This window comes from Anolis sagrei, chromosome 2 (genome assembly GCF_037176765.1).
Source record: "Anolis sagrei isolate rAnoSag1 chromosome 2, rAnoSag1.mat, whole genome shotgun sequence".
NCBI classification, from domain to species: Eukaryota; Metazoa; Chordata; class Lepidosauria; order Squamata; family Dactyloidae; genus Anolis; species Anolis sagrei.
In genome coordinates, this window is record NC_090022.1 from 26624222 (window position 1) to 26637687 (window position 13466).

Genomic DNA, 13466 nt, shown 5'->3' on the forward strand with positions numbered 1-13466 from the left:
GAAACATATAAATACGTGTTGAATGGACACCTGTAACCCTGGGGACCATGGGATCCATGGGTTGGAGCCACACAAACCAGGGCTTCTGTGACGTGGGACACCATTTCCATAGACAGCAGAGAGAGACAAACAGGGGTTGAGACAACTCATTCATGTGCATTCATTCTGCCTCTCACTCCCTGCACTTGCACTCACTCTCACACAAAACTTTTTCATACCCTTCTCTCTGTCACATTCACTCTCATTCATGTACTCATTCATTCACACAGTTTCTCAGCTACTCGCCTTCTTTCTCCCGCTGGACAAACAGTGTTACAATCTCCTCCGGACATAATACAGACATGTGAAGGTAGGACATGACAAAACTAAACTAGGACGCCCCACATACACTAAAGGGTAACAAAGAGGAGGCCACATCAATACACAGAACTTACCGCAGTGCCAACAAAATCTGTTGAAAATATAAAAAGAGAAAGTTAGGATGCCATGCCGTTGTGTCAAAGCTCTCTAAGGCCCCATCTACAGTGCCATAGAATGCAGTTTCAGAAAGTGGATTAACTCTATTGAACTGAATATGGCAGTGTAGATTTATATAATCCAGTTCAATGCTGCTCAATCCGCATTATATTAGTCTATGAACCATCACGAAGTTTAAGATCTTCAGGAGAGGCTATGCTCTTGATCCCACCACTATTGCAAACACAGTTGGTGGGGACGAGAGACAGGGCCTTCTCGGCAGTGGCCCCCGTCTGTGGAACTCTCTCCCCAGGGACATTAGATTGGCCACCTCCTGCCTGTCCTTTAGAGGACAATTGAAGACATGGCTTTGGGACCAGGCGTTTGATTAGTGGACAGCGGCAATTGAAAATGCGACATTGAAAGGACAGGAGGGAGGTGGCCAACCTAATGTCCTTGGAGAGAGAGTTCTACAGAAAGGGGGCCACTACTGAGAAGGCCCTGTCTCTCGTCCCCACCAACCGCGTTTGCAATAGTGGTGGAGGCTCCTTCTTTGGAGGTTTCTAAACAGAGGCTAGATGGCCATCTGTCAGGGGCGCTTTGAATGCAATAGTCCTGCTTCTTGGCAGGGGGTTGGACTGGATGACCCATGAGGTCTCTTCCAACTCTATGATTCTATGAATCTTCCCAGACTTGGATTTGGTTTTAACTGGCATGTTTAAGTTATTGTTTCTTCGAGGGGAGAAGGGCAGGGTAGAAATGAATGAAATAAATAATTTTAATAATAATAATAATAATAATAATAATAATAATAATATAATCCAGTTTCTGAATCCCAATTATCTGCATTGCACTGGATTATATGAATCTACACTGCCATATAATAAAGTTCAAATCAGATAATCTGGATTCAGAACTTGGATTATATGGTTAGATTCTCATTCTAACAATAATGTAGTTCAAACTGTATTATATGGTGTATAGCTGTCCCTCCATATTTGGGGTTTTGACTTTGGGAGATGTCATTATTCATAAATTTGATTAAAGATGCTCTCTCTCCAGGAAACTCTAGGTCCACCAATATGACTCTATAACCAGCTTCCAGGGAAAAGCGACCACAGAATCATGCTGGAAGACCTAGAAATACCTATAAAGGTATTCTCTTACGTACAAGATATAGCAATGTCTTTATTTACGAGTCTCTCTTTCATGATGGCCCTGAGCTCCTAACCCCAGCAAATATGGAGGGCTGACTGTATTTCCAAACTCAAGGGCTTCCTCAGTTTTCCGGCTGCTACCGTGGAATTTGTCATAGTTGTGCCACAGACTCTCATGGGTGGTTACCTGGGATATAACAATGTCTTAGTTAAATTCAGTAGCTCTGTATAGTCTGCTCTCCACTTTTGCTGGGATTAGGGCAGGCATGGGCAAACTTCTGCCCTCCGGGTGTTTTGGACTTCAACTCCCACAATTCCTAACAGCCTCAGGCTTAAGCGGCTGAGGGAGAAAAGGAAAGGGCCTGAGGCTGTTAGGAATTGTGGGAGTTGAAGTCCAAAACACCTGGAGGGCAGAAGTTTGCCCATGCTTGCTTTAATGAGTAATATCACGCTGGAAGACCTAGAGATTCCTAGAGAGGTGTTCTCTTTAGGAACCTCTAGGTCCTCCAACCTGACTGAAGGAAGTTGGCCGTGGAGGACCTAGAGATTCCTCAAGAGAATATTTTTACCAAATCCATGAATAATAAAATCCCCAAAAGTCAAAACTGTAAATGTAGAGGGACGACTCTAATGCTTTACTGGACAAGCACTTCTTTTATTCATATGGGCCCTAAACTTGGATTATAACTCTGAAAAGTCTCAGCTTGGCCAACAATTAGGAATTCTGGGAGCTGAAGTTCAAAACATTTGGAAGACCAAAGTTTGGGAAACACTGCTTATAACTCTAGCAATCGGAGCCTGGTGACAATGGTCCTTTCACACTGCATAGTTGTGCACAATGCTTTCCCTTTAACTGCCATGGATACATCCTGTAGTATCCTGGGATTTGGAGTTTAGGGAAGGTTGCTTAAAATTATCTATCTCAGAGCTCAAGTGCCTCAATAAACTACATAGGACGTAGGCTAGCCGCAGGGGGAGGAGGGTAATAAAATAAGAATTATTATTATTATTATTATTATTATTATTATTATTATACTGACACAAAAACACAGTATGTCACAGCAAATGAGATCTATTTGCTGGATTTTGTATCATAACATCACAAGTTGAACTCTTCCCAAGTGTCTAGGACTGTGTGATGTATTTTCGAATGATGCGCACAGATCCAAGTAAGGTGGCCTTTTGTAGTTGACAGATCATGATTTTTTGAATGTTTATTGTTTCCAAATGCCGACTGAGGTCTTTTGGCACAGCACCCAGTGTGCCGATTACCATTGGGACCACCTGTACTGGTTTATGCCAGAGACTTTGCAGTTCGATTCTGAGGTCCTTATAACAGATGAGTTTTTCCTGTTGTTTTTCTTCAATACGACTGTCACCCGGTATGGCAACATCAATAATTATCTATTATTATTATTATTATTATTATCATTATTATTATTATTATTATTGGCCCCAATCTAGAGTACAATGTAATGCAGTTTGGAACTGGATTATATGGTCAATAGAGATGCATATATTGTAATTTAACTTCATTGAACTGCATTGTATGAGTCTATACCTGGCATGGGCCAACTTGGGCCCTCCAGGTGTTTTGGACTCTAACTCCCACAATTCCTAACAGCCTTTCCTTTTCTCCTTCAATCGCTTAGGTGATTGAGGAGGGAAAGGAAGGGGCCTGAGGCTGTTAGGAATTGAGGGAGTTGGAGTCCAAAACACCTGGAGGGCCCAAATTGGCCTATGCCTGGTCTACACTGACCACATAATGCAGTTTCAGTGGAACCAGTGGAATCAAAAGCCCTTTACATTTTAAGGCTTCAAAGAAGGGAAGCAACAATAGTAACAGTAATAGTAATTCATAGCATCCTAGAGCCAGCACATCCATATTCTGGAAGTTGCAGCAGAAGGAGCAACTTTATGCAGGTTTGATTTATTCCCAACAGGACTTCAAATCTATTACATGTTGGAGAGTACTGGCAACTCTTCAACTGGGCTCCTGTTGCTCCAACTTTGACAGCAATTTAATCTGCATGAATTTCATAGCTGAGACTTCCAGAGCAGGAAGACAATGGCAGGAACATGAGAGGCTGCCACATACTGAGTCAATCCATTGGTCTCTTTTAGTTGCTATTGAAAGCTCTGACTGACAGCTGCTCCCCAGGTTTTCAGGCAAGAGTCCCTCCTTGCCCAACTGGAAGAAGCCACAGACTGAACCTGGTATTTTCTCCATGTAAAGCATGTTCTTCCCCGCTAAGCCATGTCCCTGGAGCAATCATTATTACCAATTACTCATTGTAAATCAAGCTTCCATTAAAGGCCTGAAGGCAGATGCTGGCTGGAATGCTGGAGACTGATAACCGTATGGGTACCATCCATGCTATTTCTCTCTCTCTCTCTCTCTCTCTCTGGAAAGGGATGGCAGGATTTCTCAGAAACTAGCATGTGGTTAGAGTATGCATTTCTTCTTTGCATAAGTCCTGCCAAGGTTTTGCTTTTTGGGGTTATCACAGACATGGGCAAACTTCGGCCCTTCGGGTGTTTTGGACTTCAACTCCCACAATTCCTAACAGCCAGTAGGCAATCTTTCAAACAGAAGTGCCAGGGGAAGATGGACGCAACTTCTCTTGTGTTGCTCCTGAGACAAAGAATGCTTCTGTAGAATTAATGTAGCTTGACACCACTTTAACTCAAAGCTGTGGCCTTGTGGAAGTTGTAGTTTGGAGGGCCACCACCACTATTTGACCAAGGAGGCTAAACATTTTATAAAACTAGCTTCTATGATCCCATGGCATTGAGCCATGGCAGTTAAAGGGATATCAAACTGCAGTAATGCTACAGTGTAAATCTACCTAAGGACATGAACAAAGGGATTCAAATTACAAGGAGGTCCACCTAAGTATTTTGAAGAACGTCTTGATGGTCAGGGTTGTTTCCCAGTGGAAATAGATTCAGATTACAAGGAGGTCCTCCTAAGTATTTTGAAGAACGTCTTGATGGTCAGGGTTGTTTCCCAGTGGGAACAGATTCAAATTACAAGGAGGTCCTCCTAAGTATTTTGAAGAATGTCTTGATGGTCAGGGTTGTTTCCCAGTGGAAATAGATTCAAATTACAAGGAGGTCCTCCTAAGTATTTTGAAGAATGTCTTGATGGTCAGGGTTGTTTCCCAGTGGAAATAGATTCAAATTACAAGGACGTCCTCCTAAGTATTTTGAAGAATGTCTTGATGGTCAGGGTTGTTTCCCAGTGGAAATAGATTCAAATTACAAGGACGTCCTCCTAAGTATTTTGAAGAACATCTTGATGGTCAGGGTTGTTTCCCAGTGGAACAGGCAGCCTCAGAGAGGGTGTTTAACGGCCTTCAACAAAGGTTGAATGGCCTTATTTTGGAAATGTTTTCATGGCATATTCCTACATGGCAGAGGATGGATTAGATAGCCCTCTTCCTGAGAGTCCAAGCTAATACACAAAACCTTTACCGTCCTTCTTTACTCCACAACATACACTCATACACAGTAGATTCATGGGTTTGTTGAATGTTCCTTGACATCCATACAATCTGGAGGTGAGGGAATCCATCTAAGTCAGTGGTTCTCAACCTATGGGTCCCCAGGTGTTTTGGCCTTCAACTCCCATAAACCCTAACAGCTGGTAAACTGGCTGGGATTTCTAGGAGTTGTAGGCCAGAACACCTGGGAACCTACAGGTTGGGAACTACTGATCTAAGTGTTTTTTTCAATCTGGTTGTTTCTGGGCAGGTGGAGGACACTTTCCCTCATCTCTTGGTTCTCTCCCAGCTTTACTCTTTGACTGTCACTCCAGCATTTGGGTTCCTGCTGGCGAGGCTGCCTTTCCTTAATCTGAACAGATGGTCCCAACCCAGAGGCCAGGAGATTTCTTCTGATTAATTACATTTCCAATTAGGCACCTTAGGCTTTCCTGGCTTCAACCCAAGCCCCAGCAAAGCCAGGGGAAGCAAAGCAAGTAAAAGCAAGGACCTGCAGCTCCAGTTCCACATGCTGCCGCCTAACAATCCAGGGATGTAGTTACAAGGGATGGGTGAAAATTAGAGTATTTCCTCCTCAATCACCAAATTTCTAGCATTGCAGGAACTTAAAACTTCAGGTATCCAAAGTAATGGGGCATGGAATGCTACGAAGGGAATGCACACACACACATACACACACACAAAATAAGAGTACACAATGTTCAGTGTGTTGTTTTCTGCAATTTGGGAGGACCGAACAAAAATACTTATGGAGGGGATATTATTTGGGGAAATTCCTTCATTTTCTTCTGTTATATTTACACACCTGCTGGTTCAACCACATCATGGCTGGCTGGGCTATTGAACCTGAAACTCCCCATAAGAGTTTGTTAGCAAAGCTTGGAGACATTACAGTTTGGGTTGGGGATAGACGGACTACAGCTCCCAGAATCTCCAGCTGTGAAGTGAGCAATGCTCACTGGGGGAACCTGGGAGTCAAAACTGACTCCCAAAAGGAAAGGAAACTTTACAAACCCTTCTGTGGGTAGATGGATGGGTGAAAATTCAACAGGTATCACTCACCTTTGTTCTCTGTTTTGAGTTCTTCATGAAGCAGGTCATTCTGTCGATTGCCAAGGACAAAGGCCAGGAAGGAGAGAATGAGGGCATTCAAGATGCCAATGATGGCTAGGATGTAAGCCCAGCGCACAGAGCAGTCACCCAGTGAGTACTTTCCCGTCTTCTCCCCACACATGTCCCTGACGGTCTCTGAGTCCCAGCCATCTGGGAATATCATGCAGCCCAGCACCAGGCAGAGAGCTGGACAGACAAAAGAAACAGGGAAAGAAAGCAGTTTGTATCAAAAGATGATCTGTCCTGTCTTATAAACCAAAAAAGGTTTAGAAACAAGGCTTCCATGGCTTTTTAAAAATGCAAACATTCACAAGACAATGTCTATAGAGGGTTCAAACATGTAGACAAAGCTCTGAAATTCAGTGGTGCACTCCATGATCCATCTTATGCTTGCAAAATGATCTCTAGTGCTTCTTCCTTTCCTGAACCCAGCTTGGGTATGTCATTTCTTGCTTCACGTATCAACTGGTCAATGTAAGCACTGTAATTTATTACTTCTGAAAAAAGAACAGTCCCCTTCTCTGATGAGAGCAGTGAAATGCAAAAGCTTAGTCCATCCTGGAAGAATAGAAAAGAAGCACCAATCCCTACTCAATCCACTGTGGCACCACTTCTGGCCTTCTTGAATGCCTGGGTGGGGAAATCATAGTGGTGGCCAGGAATGGCTAGACCAAAAGCAGCATAGAAGTTTTCCCTTTCTACAAAATAACCCTCAATTGACCTGCAGGTCATACCAAAATCCATAATTTCGGTCCCAAAACCTGCCCTTGATTTATACATGTCAATATACGATAGTTCTCATCCTGGTACATAAGTTGATAAACACATACATTCAGGGCTATTTCTGTCTCCAACTACTGTATGCTGCTGAATCCCACCCATGCGAGAAAAGCGGGATAAAAATTATTATTATTAATAATAATAATAATAATAATATATTTATTATTAAGTTTTTTTTGTTTAAATTCATATTATGTGGTTATGTCTTCTAGGGTTGTCAAGTTTTATTTTTTGGTTGATCTCTATTTGGTATTAAGTTTATATTTTCTTTGATGTGTATTGTTTTGATGTAATTTGTTAATATGTCTTTTGCCAGTGTTGAATGCTGGCCATATGTGTTGGAAACCACCCTGAGTCCCTTCGGGGAGATAGGGCAGTCTGTAAATAAAGTGTTATTATTATTGTTTATTACCTTTTACTTTTGCTTCTCATCTAATGTAGGAGACCTTACCTGCAGCACTACTCCCATCAGGACAGCCTTTAGCCTTGCAGGAACATCCAATCCCATCATCACAGAAAGGCAGTATCTTGGTAAATATTAATTACCCAACTAAAATATATATTACTTCCAGGAAAATTCATCATCTATTCTCTCTGTCTCCCTCCTTCTCTCATGCAAGATGGAATATGGAATCCATTCTAGATTTTAATCTGAACTTTAAGGAGCTATCCAAGGTGTTTATTATTAATTAGCTGTACCTGCCAAATGTTGCTGTGGCCAACCTTCCCTCCCTCTTTCTCTCCTTCTTTCTTTCTTTCTCTCCTTCTTTCCTTCCTTCTCTTCCTCTTCCCTTCCTCCCCTTTTCTTTCCCTTCCTCTTTCTCCCCTTTCTTCCATCTCTACCTATTCTTAGACTGCAACTCCCAGCAGTTCTCCTGATCAATCTATCTACCTACCTATCTCTAATCTATCTATCTGGAGGATTGCTCGGAGTTGCAGTCCAGGAATAGGAAATTAGAAATATGCAGGGATTGGGATGCTCTCAAAGAAATCCAAGGAGAAGAAAGCTTGCATCTTGGAAGCAGTGCATTTGGATCCTCCCCCTCTTCTAAAGGGCCTGGTCTAGTAGATGCTGGGAGTTGTAGTCCGGAAGAGAGTGTGGATATGCTGTTGTGTGTTTTTGCACATGCACTGTAGCATCCTTTTGCTTTTTTGGCTTTTTAAACCCCTTCTGTTGTGTTTTTCAGCATTTTTATGAATGATGGTCACTCATTGGCCTGACAGGTATCTTGTGTCCAAACTTTGTGTCAATTTGTTCAGTGGTTTTTGAGTTATGTTAATCCCACAAACGAACATTACATTTTTATTTATATAGATTTGTTTACTTCATTTTTACCCCATCTTTCTCACCTGGTGTCTTACAGCTCAGGTAAGAATTCAATGCCAGTAAAAATCAACAATAAAAAATAAAAATATATCCCACAGTTAAAATTATTGACAGTTAATCAATAAAACACATGAAACAGTATACAAATTAAAAACATATAAGGTGCATAATTCTATTCATCCATTAACCTTGCTCAAATCCTTAATTCAGACCATGTCGAAACCCATACTTGTGTGCAAAGCCACGTCTTTAGCTTTTTTTCTGAAAGCCAGAAGGAATGGGGCTTGTCTGATGTCACTGGGGAGGGAGTTCCACACGTGAGGAGCCACCACTGTGGTGTTCAGCCCTATTTCCCAATCAAGTCCAATAGTGTGGGTAGTTCCTTTAAAACAGCGTTTCTCAGCCTGGGGGGATCAGAGCTCTGGGGGTTGCAAGGGCTGTCAGAGGGGTCGCCAAAGACCATAAGAAAACGCAGTATTTTCTCTCGGTCATGGGGGTTCTGTGTGGGAGGTTTGGCCCAATTCTATCATTGGTGTGGTTCACAATGCTCTTTAATTGTAGATGAACTATACATCCCAGCAAGTACAATTCCCAAATGTCAAAGTCTATATTCCCCAAACTCCACCAGTGTTCACATTTGGGCATATTGAGTATTTGTGCCAAGTTTGGTCCAGATCCATCAGTGGTTGAGTCCACAGTGCTCTCTGGATGTAGATGAACAACTCCAAAACTCAAGGTCAATGCCCACCAAACCCTTCCAGTATTTTTTGTTGGTGATGGGAGTTTTGTGTGCCAAGTTTGGTTCAATTCAATTGTTGGTGGAGTTCAGAATACTCTTTGATTGTAGTTTAACTATAAATCCCAGGAACTACAACTCCCAAATGATAAAATCAACCCCCCCCCCCCCACAACCCCACCAGTATTCAAATGTGGGTATAACGGGTATTTGTGCCAAATTTGGTCCAGTGAATGAAAATACATCCTGCATATCAGATATTTACATTACAATTAATAATAGTAGCAAGATTACAGTTATGAAGTAGCAATGAAAATAATGTTATGGCTGGGGGGGGGGGGGTCACCACAAAATGAGAATTATATTAAGGGGCTGCGGCATTAGGAAGGTTGAGAAACACGGCTTTAAAATATGAACTATAACCCAGGGTCGATTCATTGCTCGGCTGATCTTAGAGCACCTAGGCCCCCCTGCAACCACCCCTCAACTAGGAAGATTGGCAAAAACAAAGAAAGGGTGGCCAAGGACACTGTTGTCTCTACGAATCCAAAGGCCCTGTGTTTCAACTCATGAGCTTGGCCTCCAGGGCATCCTTGTTCCAGAGCAGTACAGGTGTGATCAAGAGTCTCTCTAGCAAGGCTGTGCATAAACAGAATCCCAAACATGTGCCTGAAATAACCCAAATTCTCCTTTTAATAGGGAACTGAGTTCTGCCCCTTCTCTCCCCCCCCCCCACAACCAAATTATATACACATCAAATACATTTTCCATGCACGTGTGCACATATTCTCATGCTTGCCGGAGGGAAGAGTAGGGCGCTTTTCAGAGCATTTGCATCGTGCCACCCTCTCATCATGAGAAGCCTTGCTAAGTTCCCGTGGATGCTTTCTTTTGGGTACTCCCTTTATAGCCATATGGGTTAGAGAACTTATTTTCAAAGGATAGAGATGAGCATCTCAGAATGCTGCATGTGCACTCAAAAAGTGTAGTTAGCACATTGTATGATAAAAGGCAGAAATGTATGAATTCAGATGCTTATTTAGATATTTTAGCACGAAAGGTAGATGGCTGCACTATAACTGCAGCAGTTTGAAATTGTTCTGAGAAAACCCTGTGATTAGTTTGCGTTAAGGTTACCATTAGTCAGTAATGGCTTGAACACAGATAACAATGTTGCCGATGGATGTGACTTTATAGCAGAGCTCGACAAATTGTGGCTTTGCACTCACCCCAGGCCATGCTAGCCATCTCTAATGGAAATTACTGTTCAAAAAACATCTGGAAGGCCACAGCTGTTGAACCTACATCTATAGCCAGTAGCTTTGCAAGACAGAAACCCTGTGATACACTGCAAAAATATATTTTTCAGTTGAAAATCAGCTGAAAATTACACCCTAAAAGTGACTAAAAACTTTATGTTTTCGCTTGTTTTATGCTATTTTATTTGAGTGGTTTGAATAAGTGTAGGTTTAATTCTATTTTAATATTTATAGTAGGTTTTATAGTAGGTTTGTTTTTAATGTTGTGAAAGCTGCTTTGGATCTTGAGGAAGAGAAGAAGGTAAGGTGGTAATAATAACAATAATAATCATCATCATCACAGAATCATAGAGTTGGAAGAGACTTCATGGAACATCCAGTCCAACCCCTGCCAAGAAGCAGGGAAATCACATTCAAAGCACTCCTGACAGATGGCCATCCAGCCTCTGCTTATAAGCCTCCAAAGGAGGAGCCTCCACCAACTCTGGGGTAGAAAGTTCCACTTCTGAACAGCTCTCACAGTCAGGAAGTTCTTCCTCATGTTCAGGTGGAATCTCCTTTCCTGTAGTTTGATAACAGCAACAGCAACAACAATATTGTTATCTGTGTCCAGAGCCTAAATACCTTGGCCTGCACTTAAAAACAATCGGCGCTGACAAAATTACCATCTATCAGCTACAAAAGGCCACCCTACTCAGATCTGCATGCATTATTTGCCGATACATCACACAGTCCTAGACACTTCGGAAGTGTCCAACGTGTGATCAAATTCAAAAGCCAGCATACTGATCTTGTTTGTTGTGTACTAATCTTATTGTGAACTTGTTCCACAAATACCATCTGCCTGCAACACAAAACCGGTGGGATCAGAAGCCTGAAGAAGTTACACAAAATGAACATGTCAAACTATTCTGGGACTTCCGAATTCAGACTGATAGTGTTTTGGAGCACAATACTCCCGACCTCATGATCATGGGGGGAAAAGTATGGATCATCAATGCTGCAATCCCAGGTGAAAGTAGAATTGACAAGAAGCAATTGGAAAAGCTTACATGATATGAGTATTTAAAGACAGAACTGCAAAAACTCTGTCACAAGCCGGTAAAGGTGGTCCTATTGGGCGCAGTGCCTAAAGACCTTGGCCAGTACTTAAAAACAATCGGCACTGACAAAATCACCATCTGTCATCTGCAAAAGGCCACCCTGCTTGAATCTGCACACATTATTCACCCATGCATCATACAGTCCTAGACACTTGGAAAGCGTTCAGTGTGTGATCAAATACAAAAGCCAGCATAGTGATCTTGTTTACTGTGTACTAATTTTGTTGTTTATCAAATAATAATAATAATAATAATAATAATAATACACCTTGGCAACTTTGGATATATATGATAGTGTTTAGATATAAAAAGCACTCATGATTCTAGAACACACCCCATTTTAGATACGTTTGTATGAGGGGAATGTTTCTAAGAATCAAATAAATACAGTATTATTATTATTATTATTATTATTATTATTATTATTATTATTTCTTACCTGCCTCTTCCCATATATCAGGCAAAGAACAACAAATACAGAAAATATTCCTGAAAAATGCATAAAACCAAATAAAACACATAACATCAGTTTAAAAGGACATATAAGGCCAATACAGGTTGACCCTTTACATACTTCCACAGCTCACTTCCTGCAGTCAGTCTGCATATATGATAAAGAAATTCAAATTCATTCCATGTCCACAGGAGGCTGATGTTGCCTCCTGCCGTAGTGATACCTGGCTCTGCATTCCTGATCCCTCTGTGAGCTTCTGGCCAGCATCTTTCTGCCATTTCCTACGTGCAACGCAATGGGAGCGGAGGAATTTCTGCCTTGACCTGAATGGAGGAACGCTGCTGGCATATTAAACCTGCCTTTATAAAAGGTGTGTAAAGCACAGACAGGTCTGTGACTCATCGCAGCTATTCTTAACTTGAGCAGATACTTACATGTGCGCACAGGTACAACACAAAGTGAGAGGAGGAGGAGGAGGGAGGAAGGGGGAATCTCTTTTAAAACCTTTCCCAAGAAGACTTGGGCAGAGGCGGAGGAGACGGGATGACAGGCAGAGTTAGACTATGATTATTTTTTTAAATCTTTTGCGGCAGCTCTCTTTCTTGTAAGTTGTTTTTTCCTCCTGCTCCTAGCAACAATAACAGGAAATTTTATCTTCCACTCATTCTCATTGTAGAAAATAAGACACCAAATGCTGTTTTTCTACTGTACACACCTGTATTTTGACTCTTCACATTTAATATACTGAAATGATTGATTCTGTTTGTAATTTCCATGTCATATGTTGCATTTTGCCTTTAATTTTAACCCTGTGCATTGTGATCCCAAAAGGAAGATGGGGGAATGTAAATCATAATCCAACAACACAACAGGCAGTGGTTGATCCCTTAGTAACTGATTATGCAATTAATGTATACAATCTACACAAGGACATATTAAAGGGCTACCTGGCCCACCATCTGGTATGGTGGTTTGAGTGTTGGATTAGGACTGCAGGAATAGGGTTCAAATTCTTGCTTGGCCTTTGGCATCCTAACCTAATATTATACGAAAGCTGACTGGCACAACCTGGGGATCACAACCAGACACAGTGAAGCCTTTGAGCTTTGCAACTCTGCTGCGGAATACGCATGCCCAGTGTGGAACACATCTCACCATGTTAAAACAGTGGATGTGGCTCTTAATGAGACACACTGCATTATACAGGATGTCTATGTCCTACACCATGGGAGAAATGACAGTTTAGCCGGCATTGCACCACCTGACATCTGCCAGGAAGTAGCATCCAATAATGAAAGGGCCAAGGCAGTGACATCTCCAGCTCATTTCCTGTTCGGATATCAGCCAACATGCCAATGCCTTAAATCAAGAAAGAGTTTTCTAATATGTACAGAGATACTTACAGGAACACCTCAGCAAGCAAGAGTCCAAAAGTGGCAGGCTAAAACCTGGAACCTCAACCCATGGCTGATACAGAATGCGAGACTCCCCCCTGGGCACACAGAAGACTGGGCAACTTGGAAGGCGCAGAACAGACTGTGTTCTGGCACCACGAGATGCAGAGCCAACCTTAAG

The 13466-nt window shown here is 42.0% G+C and overlaps 1 protein-coding gene across 1 annotated transcript in view; it reads right to left on the bottom strand.

Annotated features, from left to right (window-relative positions):
* Nucleotides 1–13466, bottom strand: part of LHFPL4 (LHFPL tetraspan subfamily member 4) — a 93128-nt gene that overhangs the window by 5791 nt on the left and 73871 nt on the right. The window contains exons 2-3 of the mRNA XM_060766545.2: nt 6182–6418; nt 435–451 (exon numbers count right to left, since the gene is read on the bottom strand). Coding sequence (XP_060622528.1) covers nt 435–451; nt 6182–6418 — 254 coding nt within the window. The remainder of the gene's footprint in view (nt 1–434; nt 452–6181; nt 6419–13466) is intronic.